The 26,139-nt window shown below is 38.6% G+C and overlaps 2 protein-coding genes across 2 annotated transcripts in view; one reads left to right on the top strand and one right to left on the bottom strand.

Moving 5' to 3' along the window:
• The window catches only part of LOC135205254 (uncharacterized), a 157,271-nt gene extending 151,756 nt beyond the window's left edge, over positions 1–5,515 (top strand). Inside the window, 2 exon segments of the mRNA XM_064235604.1 lie at positions 3,134–3,443; positions 4,984–5,515. Of these exon segments, the coding sequence (XP_064091674.1) occupies positions 3,134–3,443; positions 4,984–5,148 (475 nt within the window). The 3' untranslated portion in view covers positions 5,149–5,515.
• Positions 5,516–14,231: 8,716 nt separating this feature from the next.
• Positions 14,232–17,053, bottom strand: LOC135205359 (probable ubiquitin-conjugating enzyme E2 7). The gene is made up of 3 exons (XM_064235848.1): positions 16,969–17,053; positions 14,921–15,099; positions 14,232–14,387 (listed from the first exon to the last, which is right to left on the bottom strand). The coding sequence occupies exons 1-3, from the start codon at positions 17,000–17,002 to the stop codon at positions 14,313–14,315; spliced, it is 288 nt and encodes a 95-aa protein (XP_064091918.1). The 5' UTR covers positions 17,003–17,053; the 3' UTR covers positions 14,232–14,312.
• Positions 17,054–26,139: the final 9,086 nt, after the last annotated feature.

Genomic DNA, 26,139 nt, shown 5'->3' with positions numbered 1-26,139 from the left:
CGATCAGCAGGAACCTTTGAACATATATAGTATATTCCCCTCACAACATGCTTCTGTTATCAGATGCACAGACAGAGTAATAGGTGCTGACCTGTCAGACAATTTCTTCAGGTGTGTGATCGAGATGATAAGAAGTACCTCATAATTATCCTGAAACTCGGTGCAGCCTTTCAGGCCTCCCAAGAGTTTATGGGTTTAATTTTGAGACACCCAGTGGTATTGTTAAGCAACAAGACTACGGGAGTGGCATTACGATAAAAAAATAGGGTTTCATTTCCCTTCTGTTTCAGTTTATACAAAGGTGCTCGAGTGTAAGTGTAGTGCACTCAATAGCTCCACCAGCCAAAAACATTCCAATGCGGTATGTGCTATCAGGCAACTCACTATGGAGTTGAGTAAGATGCAGGATTCTGCTTTCTTATGGAGACATTGTTCGTCTTAGCATTGTTTCTGCTAAGGTCTGTGGGCAGCATTTGAGTCTATGGTATGTTCCTGTTTCGTGCTACGCACACTCCATTGTGAGAATCATCAGAAAGAGAAATGTCTCAGTAGGTTTATCATAATGTTTGTTTACCTCATGGTATAACAGAAGTCTGTAAGTCTTCTACTCCATTGCAGCTGCGATGACTTGGAATAATTTTATTCAGACAAACTCGACAGTTTTGTCTTCTATATAGTACAATTTTCTAATTCATAAGTCATTCAACTATTCATTGTTCACCCCGAATTGAAAATGAATGATGGAAGATTTCGGCTATCACTCGACCTACTAGTTCTGCTTCCAGGGTAAGGAAAAGAGATCTTCCCAGACCAACCTTCAGCCAGTGACTCAAAGCAGTTCTTCAGGCAGTACAGTCCCTGTTTTTTCATGAATAAAACACTTCCAGCCTTCATTGAAAGCACAGACTTTCTCATTGAGTAGCAATGAAATAGCTCAATAACTCTTTCAGTCCTCTGTAACATGCCAGGGATTAGAGCCATCTTTGTTGGTTGGTGTCATTGATGGGAGTTTCTATGATCAGAATCGCGAGAGTTAACTTCTCCAATTCAGCTGTGAAAATATGTAGGTCCACATTCACCCTAGTCATTCACTAAAGTAGTATGTATTGTTTCTCCTCAGTTGAGATTCAACTACTGATTAGAAACTTCTCTGTCTTGCCATCACAGGGACCTCGGGTCTCTAGAAAGCATTTGACCCTCGTTTAGCATACACATGCCATTGTGAGAATCATCAGACAGTTATGTTTTTCAAGACTGCATCTCGTCTCTCTCCAGCATTGGCGAAGAAGATAGATGATTTGCATGGTTTGTTTTCAACATCACTTTTCAAAAGGCAGGTATCATGTCGTGACTCTGTCTCGGATGTTCAATCATTCAGCATCTGTTGACGGGAGTTTGAATCCTTCATGATCGCCAGTGTTTTGGACTTTATATTTTTATCCAGATTAATCATTACTTTGTCCTTTTGGTGTGTTGCTGTACCTGCGGAGGATCAATACCCTTTACTGGATGTTGGTAACCTTTCTCCACTGCTGACTCACCAATGCAGAAGTGTCTAAGGAAACATCTTTCTCTGAGTCCTATGAGATCGTGAGGAAATCCGTTGCAGAGGGCTACGTCACCTGTATGCTTTCTCAGAGAGCACACAGTGCCATTGGCTTGGTACTTTTGTCACATTCTGAAGAATATGTCAGAGTGGACGATAGATGTAGTCTCATTAGGGCCACATATGTCTGTCTTCCTTTGGATCTTTGCCCACAGGTTCTTAGAACTCATTTTCCCTTGGACCTATGGTGGATGCTCAACAAGTTGTTTGCCTACCTGGCTCCTTTAAGTGGACAAGTTGCATCTTACCCATGGTGCTGTATACTCCGCACAAACAATGTCAGAGAATACGTAGTTATATAGTTAAGGGTGACATACTTATATAGTCACAGTAAGTCGTATTGTCTTAGTAGGATAATGTAGAATAGCGTTGTAAGTATGCATGCTTAATAGTCTGGACAGTAATAGAAGTTAAGGATATCATAGTTCGTAGTCTCTTGGAAAGCCTCTCCCCTCCTTCCTCCTTGTCCCTCTACTCCTCTTCCTTCAGGTTGAGGATAGGATTTGAACTTACTCTTGCTAGTCAGGTGTTTGATGCTGGAAGCCTACACGTTTAGTTTCTTTTCTATTTTTCTTATCAGAATTATAGAAACAATCCTGCTTCATCTAGCAAGGTGAGGAAGGAGACTGGCAATAAGGCAAACCATTCTCAGATCTTTGCTTTAATGCCTCCGACTCTTAATATTCTTTCCATCCTTCTTCTGGATGAGTTACGATTCCTCACTCATTTTGAAAAGGACCATAATTCCAACTCTTGATCTTGCATCTCCTTCACGCTGATCAATATGTCAGAGGCAGGGCTCTCCTCTTCGCTCTTATGATCAGGAGGAATATCCCAGGTGTCCTGAACTCCAGTCAGTTCTAGAGACTCACTCAGATTCCTCCCACCAATAAGTGAGTCTTCCTAGCGTAAAGGACCAGGGGTTTGTGCATCGTGTTGGAACAAATCACAGTTTTTAAAGTGAATGGTATTTTTCATAACTATACAAACCTGAGGTCCTTTACATAAATGCCCAACTCATGCCACCCCTCAATCTGAAACCTTGAGCCGAAAGGCAAAGTGGATTGTTTACATTTGGGCAAGACCAGCCTACTGGATGATAGTTACTGCCTAACCACCTCGTTCAAGAGTTTTAAAAGCTGTGTTCCGGTTTTGCCGTAAAGTAATTCCTAATGTTGAGGACCTCAGGTTTGTATAGTTAAGAAAATATAATTTACTTTAAAAAAATTTATATTTAAGATATATTAATCTTTATCATTTTATATATGGGGATTTATATGATTATTCAGAATGTGTGAGAAATGAGGAACATTACAACTGAATAGAGGACACAATCCAATTATGTTATAAGTACAGTAGTAAATTTTTAGATTAATTTGTAACTGTATGAATTATGAAGGGCAAAATTACAATAACAGAAAACAATTTTTTACTAAGTTCGAGGAAGTCAGTGTTGGTGATTTTTAGACATGTCCGAGATTTTATCTTAATCTTCACATTTACTGATGTACTGATGTTATATTTCAGCCATTGCGATGATACATCTGAAGAGGAAGAAGAGAGCTGTGCAAGAATATTTAGTCTGTTAATATTTTCACTCACTCGTGAACTTCTTGGTGAAATATATACCTTGCAGCGTACGCCAGCCCCACCTCGCTGGATAAAACAGTCTTTACCACATTCTCCTCTACTGATGATTGCTTATACCAAATCAAAGGGAACTCTGATGAATCATGTGATTGATAATGTCAGATGTTTATTTGGATGGAAGATCCCAGTGGGAAAGGAGTCACTTATGCTTCGATGGGCAAGAAAGCACAGAGATCTTGTTGATCAGGTGAGAATTTAATTTAATTTAATTAATTTTTTTTGTTTTTTGAGGGGGTGGAGCTCCATTTTTTTGCTTTAGCTTATACAGCAAATTTAATTTCTCTCTCTCACCAAGGCGAGAACTGCTCAAAGTGTTATGTTTATGTTATACTCAGTAGATATGTATTATATTACTAAAGGTTCTTTAAAGTGGCCTATCAGCCCAGTTACATTGCTTTTACTTGTTACTCTTCATATGTTCTCTTTGATTTACCCTCCCAGCTGTCCAGCTTCTTTAACTTTGTTTTCCTCAAATGTTCATTTCTCAATTGAGACTGAATCCTTCAGGGAAGATGTATGAGTAGAGGTTTGACTTTTGGTTTCATTAACCTGTTTTAACAGCTATCTCCACATAGTAAAATGCAGTGTGTAGCTGTACATTTTTTCTATTTCATTACATTAGAATACAGTTAATGAACTTCATGTTTAGACTCGCCTTTGTCCAACCAACAGTTAGCCACTAATAATAATAGGCAGGATGGAGATAACTTTGGTCTCTCAAGAAGGTGTATAGATAGCATCCCTAAGGCAGGACCTAGCAGTAGATCTAAAGTAGTTAAAAAAATTTAATTCTTATGAACCAGTTAATCATAGATAACCATAATCTGTGTGAAATATGTGTAGGCAGTCCCCGGGTTATGACGGGTTCGGCTTATGACGTTCCGAGGTTAAGGCGCTTTTCAATTATATTCATCAGAAATTATTTCCAGGGTTACGGCGCCTACAACGCTGATCTAGCAGAAGAAATATGACACCAAAAATTCAAAATAATCAATATTTGAAGGTTTTTTTTATGAAAAATGCAATAAAAATGCTGTTAACATAGTTTTCAATGCACCCAAGGCATTAAAAGTAAGTTTTTCTTAGGATTTTTGACGATATTCCCGCTTACGACGATTTTCGGCTTACGACGCGTCTCAAGAATGGAACCCCCGTCGTAACCCGGGGACTGCCTGTAATAGAGTTATGGCACCATAACATACCTGCCAGAGATGCCATAAACTGAAACTCAGCACCATAAATCACTAGTTTTGGTTAATGGCAGTTTTCGCTTACCAGCACCCTGCCGTGAATGGAACCCCCATCGATAACAGGGGACTGCATTTATCACTTTTTTTTACTCCTGAATACAGGCAGTCCCCAGTTACGACAGGGGTTCCGTTCTTGAGACGCGTCGTAAGCCGGAAAATCGTCAAAAATCCTAAGAAAACCTTACTTTTAAAAACTATGTAAAATGCATTCTTATTGCATTTTTCCTCCTAATAACCTTCAAGTATTTATTATTTTTCTTTTTTGGTGTCATATTTCTTCTGCCAGTTCAGTGTTGTAGGCGTTGTAACCCTGGAAATAATTTCTGATGAATATAATTCAAAAGTGTCTTGACCTCGGAACGTCGTAAGCCAAGCCTGTCGTAACCTGGGGAGACTGCCTTACTGTAATTGTTGAGTAGTGAATCATTTTGCATATTAATAGTAAGTATTTAATAACTAATGTATTATTTATTGTAGGTGCTGGTGAAAGAGCTGCAGGCAGAGGAAGCGAGCTGGACGTGTTACGACGAGGATGAAGCTTTTGTGAAGTTTCGTGCTGCAGATGAAATCTTCACAAGTCTTTTAGATGAAACTATCTCACTCTTCTCGAAAATCATAGAGAAGAAGATGGCATTTACTTGAGCATGTTGTCGTAAATGTTCAAAAATTTTAGATTGTTGCATCAAACGTCTTGATTACTATAGGCATTCCATGGCTTTTATTTAATAATAAATTATCATAAAATGCATTACAGTACAATACTTATGGTTCGATTTTAGATACTCAAACAAAAATGCCTTTTTTATAAATATACTACAATCATTTTAGTTAACTGCAGAATCATATTTTTATGTGATAGCTTGAATATTAACTTAACTTGTAGGTAGGGTTTCGTTTCATTTCTTTAGTTACTCAAGTCTTTGATAGTGGTCTGTTTATAGAGTGTTATCATAGTCATCCTCATAACTCGTGGTTAAATACAATTTTGATAAAGTCCCATAAATGTGGACACTGCATTTACAACGAATTAGATGCCACTCTTTTATAGCATCAAGTGGTTTTTTTAACGTTTATAACACCATTTTTTTTATCATCATGTTTTATCAAACTAGTCAGTTATTCCCACAGTTTTCATCCCATGCACTGCAGTCTGTGATATTTCAAGTGTCAAAATGTGTTGTGATATGTCGTAAGTATAGGTTCTTGTTATTCCTGCACTTATAGGAAGTTTTAATTTTTTTTTTTATTAATTCAGGGAACACTTTTTCCATTTCACTCAGTAATAACAAGGTTAATTATTGGGACTCATTTTAGTACTTAAGTTTTGTGTGTTCAAACCTTTTGTTCAGGGAAAATAAATATTTTGAAAATATATTTTGTTTATTTAAAAGTGTTACATGTTATACCGAGACTTAAAAGGAGTTACAAGGATCAGGATGTCTAAAGACTTGTTAGTCCATCCAAGGGATCATCGTGTGCTCACTTATCTCTTGGAGCAGGTTTTACTGTTCATTCTCATTCGCAGTGTCGTAATTATTTTGTCTAGCTTTCTTTTAAACTCTTCCACACTGTTGCTGTTTACAACTTCTGGTAGCAGTTTATTCCATGTGCCACATATCTTGTATGTGAAGAAGTTCCTGCAGTGAGATGTTTTGTATCTCTTCAGATCTAGTTTCCAGCCATTATTTCTTGTCTGGTTTTCGTTTAATGTAAATAGGTTAGTGTCTGCTTTTGTTATGCCTCAGTATTTTGATTGTTTCTATTAGTTGTCCTTGCAATCGTCTTGCTTCCAAGACATACATGTTCAGGCTCTGTAGTCGTCTTTGGTAACCTATTTGCCTGGTGGATGGAATTAACTTTGTGGCTCTTGCTTGTGCCCCCTTCTTATGTATTTATGTCCTTTCTTAGTGTTGGTGACCAAAACTGCACTGCAAATTAAGATGATGTGTAGAGCTGCAGCATCATTTCCTTGTTTCTGTATTTAAACTGCCTCGTTATGTATCCCACTAGTTTCTGTGCCTTCTTTTCAGCTTTTATGCACTGTTGTTTGTTCATACAGGGAACAAACCCTCGGTCTTAACAGTAGGATAATCTTCTTGCGCCAGCTGGAAGCCAGTTAAAAACAATCAAGATTGTAAAGCAAGGAATCTGTGCCATCGGGCAACTCATGCATATATGAGGTGGAAGTTGGTCACCAACCAGGCATAAGACCTTGTGACGTGCTAGTCTCTCTTTGACCACCTTTGAGAGTAGTTGCTTTTGCTCTCCTCCCAAGCCAGTTGCTGTGTTTGCCTGTGATTTCTTTTGTTTCAATGTGTTTGTTGTGTACTTGTGATTGTGAAATCCTCCGATTCTGCAAAGCCTCGTCAGGGTTTTCTGTGCTCCAGGTTTTTGGCTGCTACCATTACAGATCCCCATACAACTTTTTCAAGTCTTTGGTAATGGTAATAACTCCAAGGTCCTCTTTTTGTTCTACACTATTTATATCATTCCCAAGCAGCTTGTAGTTGGCATGAAGGTTGTTTGTTCCTATTTGTAACACTACACTTGGCATTTGCCATCTTTTTTACCACTCCTATTTTCTTTAGATAATTTCTTAAACTTTCTGCTAACTCTGGTTCTGTTGCATTTACATTTAGTTTGATGTCATGTGCAAATTTGGCTATCCTGCTAGTTAATCCTACATCAATGTAATATAAATAAAAAACAAGAGCGGGCCAAGGACAGAACCCTGAGGAACTCCGCTTGTCATATCTGCCCATTCTGATTCTTCACAGTTTATCACGACTCGCTGTTTTGTGTTCGTTAGCCAGTCTTCGATCCAATCTGCTGTTTCTAATACAATTCCTAAAGCTCTAACTTTGTCATTACTTTCTTGTGTGGAACTTTGTCAAAGGCCTTTTCAAAATCTAAGTAGTAGAGTATATCTATTGCTCTACTACTGTGTTGACTGTTTAACGACAGGTTGTTTCTGTCAATTTGATCTGCAATTATGGACTCCAAAACTCAACTTCTCTTGATTTGAACTTTAGTTTGTCTATTTTGTTTTTAAACGTCTTTTCTGTAAATATTTTGTCAAGTGGTTCTGCCCCTTCATATTTAATAGTTGGTCCAGGATTGAGTTAGTCTTCAAAACACTAGTAAAAAACTTATTCAGCTTTTTTGAAGTGTGTGTTCACTAGATTTCCTCCATTGTCTTGATTATAAAGTTGATTGTGTTAGGAGGATAGTCTGGGAAGCCTATTAATAGAGACATATACAAGGAAAAAAGGAAGGATGCTAAAAGACACAGCAAGGGCAGAGAAGAGAAGTTGGTAGATGAACATGAGCTGGAGGACTTTGGCATAATAAAGAAGATAATAACTGAAGAGGTCAAAACTGGCAACCAGTAACATGAAAAATGGAAAATTACAGGATCATACCATGGCCCAACCACCCACTTCATGATGGATCTTCAATGCCAACTGACATGGGAAGACACTGCCCCTCGCCGTTTGTTGAGATATCCCACTACAATAGTGTTGTTGCTCATCAGCACTACTGATTGACCTACCAATCGCTCCTGAAATACACACAATGCTAGTCATGCTACCCGAATTTCCAGAATGACTGCGGCAGGAGACGAAGCACTGGATAGATGAAAATTCCTCCCACAAAGGAAGGGTAGAAACTCTAATAACTTCCACTGCTTTCTAGGCCACGCATGACATTCCGTGCATGGATTCATTATGGTACAAACATTAGAAAAGCTGATTAACAGCTCTCTTAGGGCTGGCCCGAAGGATTAGATATTTTTACGTGGCTAGGAACCAATTGGTTACCTAGCAACGGGACCTACAGCTTATTGTGGGATCCGAACCACACTATATCGAGAAATGAACTTCTATCACCAGAAATAAATTTCTCTGATTCCGCGTTGACCGAGCCGGGAATCGAACCTGGGACCACCGGATTGGCAGCCCAGCTCGAAAACCACTCTTCCAGCGTGGAACTACAAACATTAGAACAACACCTATTGCATGTGGAGTGTGGGTCGCTGAAGAAGCCGGGAAACGAGAACATGGGAAACCTTGAGTTCCCGGGCACATACATTGGCGAGGCCGAGAAGCAGAAGCAGCCATAGTACAAGCACACTTACACACACAGAATCACAAGCGAAAACAGGCAATAAACCGGGTAAAAGGCCTAGAGAGGGTAACCACTGTGGCGTGGTCCTTGACCAGTTTTCACCCAATATACACATATTGCTAGATCTCACAAGATTCCTAGTTTTTCATATGCGATTTAACTGGATCCATCTTAGCGCTAGAAAATTATCCTATTGTTAAGACCGAAGGTTTGTTCGCGTAATGTTGAGTTGCAGATGTTGTAAGGTCCTTGACTTACAGTGAGGGATCTGTTTGAGCGCCGCACCGTCAGATGATTTCTGCTGCAAGTTGGTTTCACCGTCATCAGCGCATCACAAGCGCCATTACCTTCATGCCTATTGTTGCCGTTAACATTGTCAGCAGTACTGTAACTTGGACAGTAAAAAACTGGACTGAAAAAGTGATGCAAGATTGAATCCACCAGAAGTTGGAGGCATCCTACCAAGTTCAACACTAGTCCAGTATGCACTAAGGTTATATCTATAAAGGCCAATGGTTTGTATCTGTAGAACAAAGATGAACAGCTAAATAGGATACCAAAAGAGAGGACAATGACCAAGTAGGAAACATTAGTAGTAATTAGAATTGTTGGTGCAAGTTTAATAATTACTTTTTTATTAGCATTTCACAGCTGACTTCAACTGCCATTTGAGGTTGTTTTCCATGGTCACCACAATCCCTGCAAACTGATTTCCAGTTTGGCCTCTAAATTTAATGAATCACGTCCTGTCGGAACTGACGTTTTGCCTCCTAAGCTTTAGCTGTTTAAGCACTGCCAAGGCTTTCTTACTTAACAGTAAACAAACTTCCTATTAAAATTTTTTTTTGGGGTGAAATGAAAATACTCTTGAAGCTGGTGTTTATTGAATATTGAGGACGACTACAAACTGTTACTTAAAACATATTGCAGGAATATGGAAAAAAAGTATAAAACAAATGTTCACAGTAGCAGTTCATAATGTCCCGTATCATATCACACTGTTTTTTCATACTGGGGCATTCATTAATTCATGGGTAAAGGGAAAAGATATAGCTTTAGCCTTTACCTTTAAGCCAATAACATGATCCTCAAAACATAGCCGACCCCCTTTGGGAGTCAAGCTATTACCACTGTCATTCCATGGCCCCAACATTTGCACAATGAGACAACTTAAAACTTTGAGGTATTAAATCCTTCATGGGGGGTGGGGTACTATAGAAGAAGTAACATGTAGTCAACTAACACAGCAGTCAAGCTAGGTGGGATGAGCTGTACTTGAGAAAAAAGAATTCAACGATCCAGAAAAAAACACTTGAATTTCCTGACTTCAGTATTTTAAGTTAAAGATGCTAAAATAAGCCATTCTGAAATCCTTCCAAAAGATGAAAGGGAGACAGAAAAGAAAACAAAAAAAACAATGCCATGTATTAAAATTCTCAAAAAATGAATACAAATCCAACTATTCCGAGGCCACTCAACAATCAAAACAGAATGTGGTGTTACAAGACCCAATATTCACATTAATTCTGAAGTGGAATTACTCTGAATGCAAAAAACGAGAGAGATCAATCATATTACGCAAGATATTTCCCTTAAGATACAGTCTATGTAGCAATAAAGTACAAGCATTCTTAATTATGAAAGTTGGTTCACATTCACATGGCCTAAAAATGATAACAAGGAAATTGGTAATGGCTATAGAGATGTCTTGAGCAGAAAAGACGGTAATTTGTAATTTAGGACTACACTTGCCCCTCCATGATGAAAGTGAGCAAAAACTTCACATTCTTTCCATGATCATTTTTTATCTCATAAAAAATGAATTAAAATCCCCTGTGCTACAGCACTTTATTTTTTTTTTTTTTACTTCTTATAAAGTTTTAAGGCTCAATCATTTTAACTGGAACTCTAATTCTAAAATATCTAAAAAATATGACCTATCTAAAACTTGAATTTCAGTTTAGATGAGATCCACTTCTCTTCCTTGCAAATAAAACGATAAAAGAAATGATTAGTTAATGAGGACTACTATAGCTTGTACAAAACTTAGAGCAATTTTTAAAAAGTAATTTATTTCATAATTTGGCTGCTTAATCTATCTGTCACATTACAGGCAAGATTCAAACCTGAGGCATTTGGGAATTAATTTTGTTATGTCAAACACTGAATCTAGATTAACGTATCAAAACTATTAAAATAAATATTCTAAAAAAAAAAAAAAAAAAAAAAAAAAAAAAAAAAAAAAAAAAAAATAAAAAAAAAAAAAAAAAAAAAAAAAAAAAAAAAAAAACAAAAAAAAAAAAAAAAAAAAAAATTACCTCGCCATATCCACCAGTCAGAACTAAAGTGTCTTGCTCAGGACCAACTTAAAGAAAGCCAACTTTGAGAGGCCAAATAATATAATAAAATAAAATTTTAAAACACGAAGCTGCGATTGAAGCTCAATGATTTAAGATGCATAAATAATTTGCTTTGCAGAATGATGATGATAGGGTTTGATCAAGTAGTTAATACTATAAGAGCACTGTGGATACGAGTTAAGGAAAGCCAACATTTTTCCATTTCCTTTTTGTCTTTCCTTTTAGACGATTTTGTAAGTCTAGACGCTGACTCACCCAAGTCTGACCTGAGCAAGGCAACAAACTCCTCTGATTAAAAATCAAGTTATTCCTTAAAATGTATAAATTATATAATACAGTACAAAGAAAGCATCCGCACAGAATAAGCCACTTGGCAAAACGACGTGAGTCTGAGGCCTTGCTGTGAGACACAGTTAGGTGAAGTCAATGCCTACCATAGAGTTCTTCTGCTATTCCACTAATACTCCTTTGCTTTCACCGAGGGAGGAGGGGACAGATTTGTTCTTGAAAAAATGATTCATGATTATTCACAATGTGTGACCCTGATCAGACATAATGCCACATGGATGCCAAATCATCCGCCTGTTTGGCTTCAACTCGCAAAGTCTATCGTCTGGTCCCAGTTTCTTCTTGCACCATGACACTTTTATATGCACACTCTTGAAGTCTTTGTTTTCATCCTGTTATCTATGAAATGTTCTTTGTTTGACGTTTCCTTGTTCTAAAAACAATATGCATTCCTTCAGTTACAACAGTCAAGGTGGCCTCTCTATATCACTTTTATCACCAACATTTGCTTGTGGTAATTAAATGTCTTACATGCAAATCACAAAGTCGGTGGATACTCTCAGCAAAGGGAGACCCAAGTGATCTCTGGGAATGACCATTGCCTTCATACCTCTGAAATACCTGAAAAAAAAAAAAAAAAAAAAAATTTCACAAACCTTACAAACAAAAACATAGTGGTACACAACTACTCAATATTTATCACCAGACCTTTCAAACTAAACCCTATTTAGTAATCTGCCAACATTCTGAACAAACTTACAAGTTAGCTGCTATAACTGGTTACAAAATTTAAATTAAAAGTCACGTTGATGGCACTATATAGTTCTGAACTCAAATATGGGCAACCAATTAAATTTTTTCTCAAAAGGAGGGGGGGGGGGGGGGGGGGGGGGAGGGGGGGGGGGGGGGGGGGGGGGGGGGGGGGGGGGGGGGGGGGGGGGGTTGGAATGTGATGTCAGAATCACTAGGTGGGAAGACCAAAGGAAACAGATCAGAAATAAGATAAAATACCAAAGCACCTGAGAGCCACAGAGGTGTTGCAAAGAATCATTAGCAATGCTTGCTGCACAAATGCTACTGTTCACAGTAACCCTTATGAGAGATTACAATTATCATTACTATTATTATAACTCTTGACTTCCTAGGATACTAATATACCTCCTTCATACTACCGATCGAACCCTTCCTCTGATCTAACATAGTGACTTTTATAGGGCTGTTTCCAAGGGTTTATTAGAAATTACAACTATCAACCTGGATAAAATAAATACATTGAATCTTCTGACAATCTAATGCTTGACATTTGATGGCTGGCTACTATATAATTGAGCAAGTTGTGTTTCACTGCAAGTGTTGGTTCTGCATTCTGAATTGGACCGCATGGAGTATTCATCAAATACCTATTTGTCAGCCAAGTGTGACAAATTTGGAGATGAACTGCTTTGTGTGTCTGACCTAGTGCTACCAGCAAAATCTGAGGAATAAGTTATGGAACTATTTAAAAGGAGGAAGAATGGACTGAATGTCAATGTCAAAAAAAAAAAAAGTTAATGGTAAAAACACAAAAGAAAGAGAAAAATATACAATAAAGAGTGGCCATATAGCTGTTGTGGGAAAGGCTTGGGGTGAACTTTGTACTATTTATATGTAACAAATGGTGTCACCAGTACTGCTCATCAAGATTACATATTTTGGATTTAGACATTTTTCACCGCTGAAATGCAATACAAGAGCAAATTGTGTAGATACAAGAGAGAACCCTGTCTTAGATGAGATAAAGCACTTATTTAACTATTGGGAACACCACTGTGAAGCTTTAATAGAGTGCAATAAGCAAAAGAGAAGCTGCAGCATGGATGAAACCTTGACGCTACGGGTTCTTGTAAACCATTGAAGCAAGAGGACAGAAATGAAGACTAGACCTGATAATTAAAAAACAAAAGCATGAGACAGAGATTCATGCAGATAACTAATTTCACATATAATACAGCACATAAAAGCCAATGTAGATGTTTCTGATAACGATGGTCTTAATTTTAGAGTAAATGCGTAAATTTAATTTATGAAGATGGAAATTACACTAATGGAAAGTTATAATAAAATATCAACAAAGTGCTGGTTAAATTTCTTAATTAATTTAATCATATCAAATTCAGGATTTCTTAAATCTTATCAAGATGATGGGTTCTTAAACAGAACACCTCCAAAATTATAAGTACAAAACCAACTGGAATATCCTAACCTAATACTTTATGGTCAACAGTCTGGAGGAGAGAGAGAGAGAGAGAGAGAGAGAGAGAGAGAGCGCGCCTCGGGTTGAAGCATGTGTTCAATGGATTTCCAAGCCCGAAAATTCAACTTCTGACTGCCTTACATGGTATATATCACAAACATAAACCAAACAAGTTGGGCTTTCAGAGACAAACTACAAGCATATCAACTTATCATGATTCACATGAGTATCCCCCAACACTGATTTCAAAGTAGACCATTAATGGACAGATCCCACTCATGGCGAGAATCAAGATTATGCGCCATCGATTTGAAGGAATGGGGCGGGAGAGATTTTCCATTACTTCTATATCCCACAAATTCATTAATGGCAACTTTTAGACTAGCTCAGATCAAGTGGGACCTCACTGAGAGTTAATTGTGATCTTAACTTCAAGGGGATATGTGTTTCTCTTCCTCCCAAGACGTCGTCTTATTTATTTGCTCATAAATATCCCCAGGGTTTGCTGTTAGTTTTGCAAAGAAATATTAGAAAAGACATATAATCCAATTACACCATTTCCTTTGGGAGGCTGTTCCAAAGTTGAACACCATTTCCTTTGGGAGGCTGTTCCAAAGTTGAACAGAGTGAGGAATAAAGGACCTCTGGAACTGAGAAGTTTGACAGCAAGGCACATAAGGGCACTTGTCAGAAAGGGGAAGAGAGAAGAGCATTAACATTCAACACAAACTCTCTACTGATTTTAATAAGAAAGATTTTATTTTACTTACCGGGTTAAAGTTAAAATCCTAAGTTTCCTATTCCTCTTGACTTCTTCGAACACAACGCGCTACTTTCTTTTTAAAGACAGTATAGTCCTCACGAAAGTCTTTCTGTAAGGGATGACAAAACATATTCATGTTACAAGTAACACAGCAGCAAGTCACGTGTGTATAAATCAACAAGCAAAGAAAGATTACCATCAACAGTTGACCCCCAGGGTTCAAGGGGGATAGGAATCCCCCTGGAAAGCTAAAATCCTTGAGTATATACTTGATACCACTCTAAAAATACTTATAACTGCATTTTGATAGTTCAAACACCAAAACCCCCATCTTAAAACCCTTATAGCTGCCTATTTTAATAGTTTTATTATGAAAAATGTATTGTTCATGCACAGACAAAACCTCCTGTGAAAATATAGTAATTATTGAAAATTTCCCTATGAAAAATCCTGCAAATAGGCAAATTTTCTGCAAATAATGTGGATATACGTTCCAGAGAAAAAACTGCAAATGGCTGAAGCTGCAAATCCAGAACCGTGAATAGGCAGGGTCAACTGTACATGGTAGCCCCCTCAAACAAAATATTAACATTCACATCAACAAATAGCGCATGAAATGTTACAAATTAAGAGATCACTTACCGCTGCATCAACATTTGCTGGACTTTCATCATTGGGATCTGCTAACATACTGATGACAGAGATTAAAATAGTCTCGACTGTGTGCACAGGAAGCCAGCGCTCAGAGGCTTTTTCATAACCCCATTTATCATCTCCAGGTTCGTGAAGAATTGAAATGCACACGTCTCCATTCTTCTCAACTGACAAGAAAAACAAATTACTAATTTCAACAGAACATGTACAGTATTCACTATTCTGTATTGTACGACATCCAGGAAATTTCTATTTGTCTGCTGTCGTATGATGCACACTGCTTGACAAAATGTTTAAACAAATAGTACTCTGACCCTCAAAAGTGTTGATTAGCAGAGGTCTCGGCAAGACTGAGATAACCTAAAACATGACAATGTTTCAAGTTGGTTCCAAAATTCTAAGCAAATTTAGATGCTATTTAACCATTCCAATCCCACATAGGACTTTCACTGTTGGTAAATTAACAGCATAACTTTTAATTTGGATACATGAAAAAACAATTTACCACTTTCTTAAACCTAATGGAGAGAGACTGCAATCAACACTAGGTTTACACAAGTGTATTCTCTTGGTTTATACATTAAAAAATACTAACAGGCTTTTCATATTAAGTAATATGTTGTGGTATCAGTACTCAGAAATAAGCAAGCAAATCACACATTTAATACATTCTAATATGTCCTACGAAAACAGTTCATGACAGTATTAGCTAGGCTCCTGTGGGCACTAGAAAAATCATAAGACCCAGATTTACTTGGATAGGAGTTTGTGGAAGACAAAGACATTTTTGAGTGGTGGAATTCCACTGAGACCCTCCACATCAGTGTTGGAGACAATATTTGCCATGAGACTGATTAAGAGGTTTGTGCCAGAATGTTAATTTCATCAAATGGAAATTTGGTAGGCAAGTTCTTACTCTTCTCTGTATGTTCCCAACGAACATGAGTGCAGTTTCAATGATAATTATAAAAGAACCTCAGTAAGAGAAAACACATCCAAATAACAGAACCTCCTTTCAGATTTTGGAGTCATTCTCAAACACTCACACAATTTCTTACAGTCTTAATTTAATGGAAAAAGTTCATATGCCTAATTAAAAAAACAAAAGAAGTGGTATTGAAAGTTATTTGTAAAACATCACTCAAGAATATCTTCATTATCTGTACTAAAACAGCAAGTTACAGATCCCTATATACAGTACATTTACTTGCCACACACAATTCAACTCTGTTTACGAGGCACTACGTATTTACAGTGGTCCCCCCTATTCACGGGGGATGCGTACCAGAACCCCCCCCCTTAAATAGTTAGAACCCGCGAATAGTTGGAACCCCTATAAAAATGCTGAAAACAGCTTATTTCGTTAGTTGAAAAAAAAATTTGGTACTTGTTTTTTTTAATGGTTTTATTGGTGGATATTTCTCATAGAAAAATACCACGAATGTGCGACTTTTCCGCGAATAATGTGAGGAAACATTCCCGAGAGAAATCCGCGAATGTGAGAGTCCGCGAATCCGGAGAACGCGAATACGGGGGGTCCACTGTATACACAAAATTCAATGGATTAAAACTAAGACACTCAAAAAGACTAGGACTAGTACGTACTGTACTTTGCACTTTCGATGTGTGTAGAGAAATTTCCAACGTAATTTTGTGCCAATACATAATTTATTGTTTCAAAAGTGAGGAATGTTAAGGGTGCTAAAAAACCTAATTCATATTAGTACAATGCAATGTATAAATATATATATATATATATATATATAGATATATATATAATATATTATTATATATATATATATATATATATAATATATATATATCTATATATATATATATAATATATATATATATATATATATATATATAGTCAAGAAAATTCTTGCAATTTGTTCTACTCTGCAAACCCCTTAAGTGTCTAGGGATGCTGAGAGTCTATACGGTGTACATAACTCTAACTCCATCAGAATCCGGTGTATAAATGTTAATTCCTATTGCAGCCATAGAAAATATTACACACTGTGACTAATACTTACTGTTTGGATGCCATATATCTGTGATGAACTTCATTTTAGGTGGCCGGAGGGGATACTCTCTTGGAAATATTAGATTTTGTTTAAAAAAAAAAAAAAAAACCCAAAAAAAACCTTTAAAAAAAAAAAAAAAAAAAACCTCCTTCACTGCAAAATAAAGAGAACCATTTATGAATCCCTATGACCCAGGAAGCATAAAGACACATCCCTAGATGGCCAAGAACTTCAAAATAATCTTGAAATCAAACCTGACTGTAAGGAAGGCTTATTAAACTAATATTTTTTTTCTTACCTGAAAACGGTCAAGTTTGTTTGATCTGATTAAAAGTTCACAATGCTGAACAAAAACGGTTTGCATCATATTAAAATTAAATAAAATTGACCTTTCGTTTTGATAACCGAACCCCCTAACTTGAACAAGGTACTGGGATGATGACATGCAAGATGGTACAATTTCTTGATAAGATTCTTAAAATAAAATTTCCCAACCATTCCCACCAGTTATTTTTCCTCCTCATCCCTTACCACATATTTTACTATAAAATACAGATATTTAATATCAACTCCATTACTCCCCCCCTTATTTATATTTTCTGTCACAATGAACTGAATTGAATATCAAATTTAGGCCAGAGGCCAAACACTGGGACCTATGAGGTTATTCAGTGCTGAAACTGAAATTGACAGTGCATACAAGTTTGAAAGGTGTAACAGGATGAAAACCTTGCAGTCGCACTATGAATTAATTGCTAGATATTGGAAAGTAAGATGGAACAAAGAGAATAAGAAAGAACGTACAGTAAAAAGAAGGAAAGGGATTGCACCTAAGAGCTGAAAACATGCTCCACAGAACCTCGAGTAATGCCTACAGTGCACTGCCTAAGGTGCAATGGGGACTGTCACAGTGAGCAATTGTGAAAAAAAAAAAAAAATAAATAAATAAATAAATAAATAAGTCTGTCACTGAGCACAGCCTCAGTGAGCAGTGAAAAATCTTAACACAAAAACAGCATATATAGATATAAATAAAAGGTACATATAAACAAAAATACAGTAACAGCTTAATGCTATAAACTTATATGAAATGTGGAACCAAATTCCTTAGTATATCATACTAACATCCCTGCTCATTGGCACATGCACCTCATCAAGACAATAAATCCCTTACTATAATGTTTCAGGTGGGCCTATGATGAGAACTTCCCATTTGAAGATATCATTGTCATCAATAAGACCTGCGGAAAAACCTTCTACTGGATTCTTGTTTAACTCTGGAATAAAAGAAAAATAATTTAGCAAAGATGAATACAGTACTGTATAAAAATCACTACAATTTGTGCACAGCATTTATCACTTTTATGGAAAGAACAGGTTAAACAGTGCTGATGTACAATGCCTGGGGAAAGACAGCTATCATTCATATATACTTGCCTTACTTGTACACTACTGCTGTACAGCAATCATCATTGGACATTTCATACAGGTCAATATAAGTAAGTTTTCTTAGCATATACGGTTAAACCTTGGATTTCATAGACCCTGGTTTTAATACAATTTGGTTTCTGTAGACTTTTTCCAACAAATTTTTTACTCTGGTTTTGTAATTTCCTTGGAATTCACACACCCAAAAACACTCCTTCCAGGGCCCACCTCATGACTAGGCCCTGTACTGAGTGCCCAAACAAAGCATCTCATTCTCTCGTGAACCATTCTGCTTTTGTGTTTGTTACTTTTTTGTGGTTTTTTATTTGAATGCTACTGCTAAATAAGTCATAAAGAAGCCAAAGAAAGTTCCAAGTGCCAGCCCTTCTGTAAAAAAAGGCGATAAACAAAAGAGAATTTAAGAAATAACTCGTAGCAAAGTGTGGGGGCGATGATTTGTGTAAAGGCAAGGATGTTTGTTACAGGCTGTTCTCGGTAAGAAAATGCCTACAAGAAGTGCTGCTGTTAGCGAATTCAAGTCCAGCAGAGGCTGGTTTGAAAACTTAAAACAGCAAACAGGCAAACATAATGTGCCTACTTCAGTAATTAAGGACATGTTTGCAAGTAGAATTATGTAAAACATTTTGTGGAGAATTACCATCCCAACAAAGATGTTGTAATACATGTCTCTAAAATGTTTAATGACAATGCCTTGATTAATTTTAAGCAAATTTTAAAGAGATGCCACAAAACAAATCTATCTAGACAGATTTCTTGTGTGACAGGGGCCCAGTGGCTCTCAAGCTGGTCCTAGTGCTGGTAAAAAATGAAGGGGAGAAGTAACCCCAGTTGATGCCAATAAAAAACAATGAGAAGTAACCCCAGATAGGCCCTTGATACCTTTAGTCCTTACGGAGGGGGATTCACCTTCCAAACAAAAACTAACCCCTCCTCCTCCCTCTCCCCTACTCTCCATCTTTCATACATTAACATGCGTCCCCCATAAAGGTGAGTGATGTAAAATGTTTATTTATCCATTTCATTATTCATTTATATTTATTTCTAATTCTTTTCTGTATGTGAAACTGTTGATTCTCAATATTTTTTGTTGTATTTTTGGGTGTCTGGAATGCATTAATTGGATTTACATTATTCTTTATGAGAATTCTGTTTCAGATTTTGTACATTTTGGACTTTGTGAGATGTTCTGGAACAGATTACGTACAAAAACTGAGGTTCCACTGTATACAATTTTCCTGACAGTAGACATTCTGATATCTAGGGAATTTCAGTGAAAAGAAGTCCATCACACCAAGCTCATTTAAAACAAAGTCAACATGCATTACATTTCTCTCCTCCCATCAGGCCTCTACAGTACTATTCAACTATTCACCATCACAGCAGAAACTACCACTTTGGACAAGATTTCCTGTACATTCTTGTAGAATATTACTAAGTATAGAGAAGTGAAAGGAGTAGCCACTATCAATTACATTAATTTGCCGACTAACATTACAATAAATTTTAGAGACTTTGGTTTAAGGTACTGAACAATTACCCCATAGAACGCTACTACTTGAAGTTTGCTTTGAATGGAAAACTAGACCCTATCCACCTCTCCTTAGCAGTCAGTATCAGCAGAAGCTAGATACAAAGGGTGAACCTTATAATAAGGCGTATAATTGTTGGTAGTGGGTGGAATCTCCCACTCACAAGCTGTAAAGCCAGCATTTTTCCTTCAGCATTAGATACTAAATGGGGTGGTTGCAGTGGCATTATGATAAAAGACTCTGGTTTGTATACCAAGGAAAAATACAACTTACTTTGGAAATTTATTTGTTCCTAAATAAATACAAACCATCAGCTTTCATGTGAAATCTACCTCCTTCAGTGGGAAGTTGTCTCTCAAGTAACAGGCAAGTTGAACCTCCACCAAGAAATGTCATAATGCCAGGCACATTATTGAGCGGGAAAGGAATTACTCCGCTAACCTCTCAACCAGTCTAGCATAGCAAAGGCAGTGTGACAGCACCCTCAGCCCCAGTGAGATATACCTGATCACACTGAAAGACGTACATATACTCCTCTGAGAACTGAGTAAGACCCTATGAAGGCTGATGAGTTAGAATGTAATTAAGGGTAAATATGACTGAATGGTTCAGATTATAGCTTTACTGATGCTGCAGCCCTCTTAAGCGGAGGATGCTTTTCTGTCCAAAAGAAGCCTGAGTGGCTAAACATTCTGAGTAGCCGTAAGTCTCAGGGAGGTGTCTGGGAACCTGTGGGCATTGTCTTTTGGGCAGAATTATGTATAGGTGGTCTGACATTTCAGACACCTACCCTCATTACCCCTGCTACCAGAAGGTTACTCGAAATTCCCAAGGATATTCCACAATCACTGGCTTCTAGAGCTTTTGCCTAATCTGTAAAACAGTCTACTCTGCCACAAGCTCATTTGATCACAGCACAAAACCAAAAATAAAGTGCGTCCCTGGATACCACCTACTTGCATTTGCTGGTACTTTCCTCTCGACTTGCCTCAGTCTTCTTCAAGGCTGAAACTTTGGGAGAAGAAGACTGAACAGGGGACCTCCTTGTAGTCTCTCCAGATACACGAAACACCAGCCTTGGAACCTCGGTAAGAACTAGTACTAGTGGTAGCAGGAATGGATAAGATGCTTTCAAGACTCGCCCCTTTCTCTCACCTTGTGCCTGAATAGGGATGGTGAGAGGTCTCTCTGGCACAGATTCTGGATGTACCAGCCTCCATAGAGGCTCGTGAACTTTGAGCGACTTGCAAACAAGCATCAGACAGCACCAGTTTTAGAAGCAGGAGTGCAAACCGAAGTCTGCAAGCCTGTGGCTCCCGAAACGCTAGACCCTGAGCTAAGCAAAACAATCCAGAAGGATGAGGAGAAATGACAAGAGAGCCAAATGCTTCCTCTGTGGAGGGAGGCAGTTCCTTAAAAGACCCATGGCAAGACTTCTCAGGAGGAGGATTGACAACCTTCTTCAACCAAGAAGCCTTTGAAGAAGAAGGGGAGGCGGCAACAGACGACGATGACAAAGAGAATAATGAAACCTTATGAGAGCTCTCCTTTGTCAGCTTCTTCAGGATGGCGGTTCAAATCCCTCATCGAAGGGTCAGCAGGCATCACAAGAGCAATCAGGCCTGCTGGGGCAGTAAGAGCAGCAGGAGCAGACCCAGTGCCAGGAGCACTTAGAGGAGGTGACATGTCAGTAGCAGCCATTACCACTAAGGCAGAGGGCTTCATTGAAGTGGTAAGATCACAGAGTGGTAAGATCAGAGAAGGAGAGGCCTCAGTAAAGCCAGGAGGCAGTGGCACTGACTGCTGAGGTGCCAAAAGATGGGCAGATGTGCCCATCACCACCAAGCAAGTCACATTTGTGGGGTGATGGGCAAAAGTAGGCACACTAGCAAATCTATGCATGGTTACAGAGGGAGTGGTTGAAGTAGTTGCCATGTGCATCACAGGTGGTGGTCTCATGAAGTGACATAAGACCATGAACTGAGGGAGCGCCAGTGAGACCTAAGGAGAGCCAGACTTGCTGAGGGTCTCTAGTTTGTTAGTCCACCATACCTGGAGAAGAAACAATTGTATTCGTGGGAGGGGTGAGAGAAGGCACCCAGAGAGAGGTCGTCCTGGCTGCCACCCCATCACCCTGCTCTTCTTTGTCTGACGAATCAGACAAAGACAAAGGAGAGTTTTCTCCCAAAAGGAGAATCAGCAAGAAGGGGAAGCTTGCTGGGAGAGAGAAACAAGGAAGAAGGGTCGGCAACCAAGGGCATAGTCGGGGGTGTGTTAACCCTCAGCCCTCTGACAGCGCCTTGATAGCCTTCCTCCAGTACCATTTCCTCCCTTCAAACTTCACCCACTGCACAGGCGACCAGACACAACACTTGGCACAAGTAGAATTTCTATCACACTCACGCCCATGTCAATGGGGGTAAAGGGCGTGAGGATCCACATCAACAAAAGACCGGAAATTGTTGCACTTTTTCCTGTCAACTCCTGGGCAAAAATGTTGGGAGAAGGCAGTCTTACAGGGCTTATCTGATGTGTGGGTTTGCATTATTCAATAATATCACAACCACACATACAAGAAGCAAACACAGAAAGATCACACTGGGATATACATCTCAATGACAGTCAGGCAGAGAACGCAGCAACATGTCTCCACTGGACGACGACAGTCAAAAGAAAATGGGAATGTTTATGTCCGGTAGGGACATGACTCCCGACAACTAGACAGGTACTTAATTGCCTAATCACCTTGTTTCTAAGTTTATCGCCCATTTCCAGGTTTTGTCTCAAGTAATTCCTAATGTAAAGGACCGTCAGCTTACATATTGTTTAGAAACAAACAGGTTTTCATATCCATTTCATGGGGGAGCCAGCCACCATTATTCCGCCACTGCACATCAGTGCACCTTCATTCTCAGAAACAGAATGATCATGAAGAGACCATTTATCTAAAGCTGAAAAACTGACAGTCGAATGCTCAGCAGGCACTATGTGGTCCAACTATGGGTGCCACTTGGACACTGAATGCTCTGACACTTTGTATACTTGGACACTGGGCACTCTGGACACTCGGAAACTAAACATCGTAGGCGCTTGGAGTCCCGACACTACTTGGAGCCAAGATAAGGAGAGCGCTTTGGTACCAAATACTGGTGCTCAACAACTGGAAGACCTGCCTCTTCACCAAACTGGGATCCCTGTTCACACTAGGATTCGTATCACTGGCAGACATAGAATGCTCATCCTTAAGAACACCTTTCCAAAGGCTGTCCGTCGAGAACTGCAGACAGCAGGCGACTCAGAGGGAGCAAAATCCCTACGGACCCCCATGGACCGACAGTAAGCCTCCACCCCGGTTTAGGGGTCTGACAGGGACTGGGTTTAGAAAATCCTATAAGGCCAGATAGTCCCTCAATACATTATACATCCAGTAAGATGTCTTAACAATGGCTGTCTGTCGGCACCTGGGACCGGCAACAGCTCAACTGAGGGGGCAACTACCCATGTGTAACCACCGAAATTTCCCTCGGGCTTCCAGCATGCCTCCTCCCAGGTGTAGGGGAGTTTGACACAGCATCAGGAGCATCAGGGGACGAGTAGCCACCATCTCCGCTGCACTACAATTTTACTATTACAAAGTTAACATCTGTCAACCAAGACACATGACTGGCAAAGGTATGGAAAGGAAGCAAGGGAACCAGATGCAGGAGCAAGTGGCAAAGGCTAGTTAAAGAGAATTGGCACCAGTGTGTTCATCCCTGGTGCTGAGCACATGAGAGTGGGTGCAGGTGATGCTGGAGACCAAGGTCTAAGGAAGCAAGCTAATACTCGACTAATGCAAACACTCACTCATAGCAGTCAATAAAACACCCAATTCTTCCCTTACTACTTTTTGCTTTAACACTTCTCAGTTCTTCTGCAATGGAAGGTGTGAATATTGTAAAAAATTTATTTAGCAGAGGCTTGCAAGAAACATGTCTAGTAAATAAGTCATAATTGCAAAAGTTACAGATCTAATGAAAGGACAAAATACCCAAGAATTATTTCCAATGCAATTATCGGTGGCTTGCACGAAGCTGAAGGCCTATAAACAAATCATAAAATGCCGAAGTTATATGTCGTAGCATCAGTAAAAATTGGTAAACCATTCTCGGCGTCTTGTCAGAAGCCTATGGTCGAAATCAATTCATGAATTGCAAAAGCTAATGCCTAATGAGAAGGGGTAACATACACAATTACTTTATGATGGAATGCCATAACATTCCCAAATTACTTTTAAGCAAAATTATTATAGACTGCTCGCTAGTAATTTGCCGGCGTAAAGCAACTTGAATACTGCAATGGTTATGGCTTAATGAAAAATGCCTAACACAGACCAATTACTCTTATAACTGAGTTTATAGCCAGAAAACAATTCAAAAATTGCCAAAGTTATGGACTAATGAAAGGGCGTAACATACAATTTACTTCTATGATGTAAAGTCGTTCTGAGAACTACTTTCAAGTCAAAACTATTATCAGCGCCACCACTGACCTAATTGGTAAACAACCAGCAGCTCATTGATGACTATCAATATCTAAAAGAAACAAAATAAGAAAAAACTCATCCTGAGAGATTTCAGCTAAAGGCTACAATATACGCATTCTGATGGCTGACTTAAAGAAGCCTCCATTGGAATCTGGTAAAATAATAGTAAAATAATGAATAAAGCTACCGCCAGACCCAGTGTTGCCACCGCGGATGGCAAGAAACAAATGACGATTGTCTGCAAGGTCATTCTAATATGTATTCTGTTAGTAAGACAGGCTGTCACCTACACAACTATAATAAGCGCTACAGGCGAAATTTTGAATCTAAGCTGCTGTTCGTGTAGATAATAGAAACTATTAGCTATGTAATTGGTAAGGTACATATTCATATAAAATTCATCTCTTACACATACATCTGCGCATGTTCTTGATATGGGATGGGAGGAAGCAAGCAACAGGGGTCTAGTGTAAATTGTTACTGTCTGGCAAATGCCACTGCGTACTGTAATATAATGTCCATTCAAAGTCAAAGCTTAGGGACTGTTATAGCTTAACCAAGCATATCCAAGAGACATGAAATAAAAATCACATTATTACTGTAATAAGTTAGACTAGGCCAATGGTTCTAAACCCAGGAGGAATTTATTATAATTTTTTTTGGAGGGGGGGGGGGGAGGGGGGGGGGGGTGGGGGGATCGTGACCACAGATTGGCACACTCAAACTGAGTCTAGGATCACACAAACCCTAGTGCATATCGGTTGGCATTACTAAGAGGTCACACTGGCCTCTCTCTCCACTAACTTGTGTGTTTGTGTTAGCATTTTATTGCATATTATTTGGAATGCACCTTTTCATGAAGACAATTTTGGAAAGGGGGTGGGGGGAGGGGAATGACATTTTGATATATGGTGAAAGGGTGCATGGGCCAAAAAAAGGTTCAGAACCAATGGACTAGGTTATACATTTGTTTGTTTGTATGGTGTTTTTATGTTACATGGAACCAGTGGTTATTCAGCAACGGAACCAACGGCTTTACGTGACTTCCGAACCACGTTGAGAGTGAACTTCTATCACCAGAAATACGCATATCTCACTCCTCAATGGAATGGCTGAGAATCGAACCTGTGACCACCGAGGTGAGAAGCAAACACCAAACCAACCACACCACTGAGGGCGCTTAGGTTATGCATTTAAAATTACCAAAAGCATTAAGGCTACTGCCTCAACTACCAATAGTCTAGCTAAAGACTAAGTCATTCCTTCCTTCCTTGCTTGTTTGTTAAGTTAGTCTGCTTTGCCTAGATGGAACTTGCTCTACCATCACTCAGTGACACATGCAGCCTAGCCTGAACAAGTTGCAACACTGAGACCTTTGTGGTCATTCAGTCCTTGAAATGTAATCTCAGAGTAAAAAGTCAGTACTAAATGCAAAGGAAAGGGATGCACTAAGGTACTGTCTATACAACGCAGTACAGGTGAAATCCTTTGAGAAATCCACAGAGCTAATGGAAATACACTTCTTTTGTTTATATTTTTTCTTTCATTTTCAAGGGGTTGGTATTAAACAAGATGCAGAGATTAATGTAGAAAAATTAAAGAAAGACAGAAAATATCTCAATAGTCTCACCAGTACTTCATTACATACACCCTCTTCAATATTTAGTTGCAAATTAC

The sequence above is a fragment of the Macrobrachium nipponense genome, chromosome 49 (genome assembly GCF_015104395.2).
Source record: "Macrobrachium nipponense isolate FS-2020 chromosome 49, ASM1510439v2, whole genome shotgun sequence".
In the NCBI taxonomy this organism is placed as follows: Eukaryota; Metazoa; Arthropoda; class Malacostraca; order Decapoda; family Palaemonidae; genus Macrobrachium; species Macrobrachium nipponense.
Note: the sequence above shows the minus strand (reverse complement) of the source record. Positions and strands in the feature narration are given on the sequence as shown.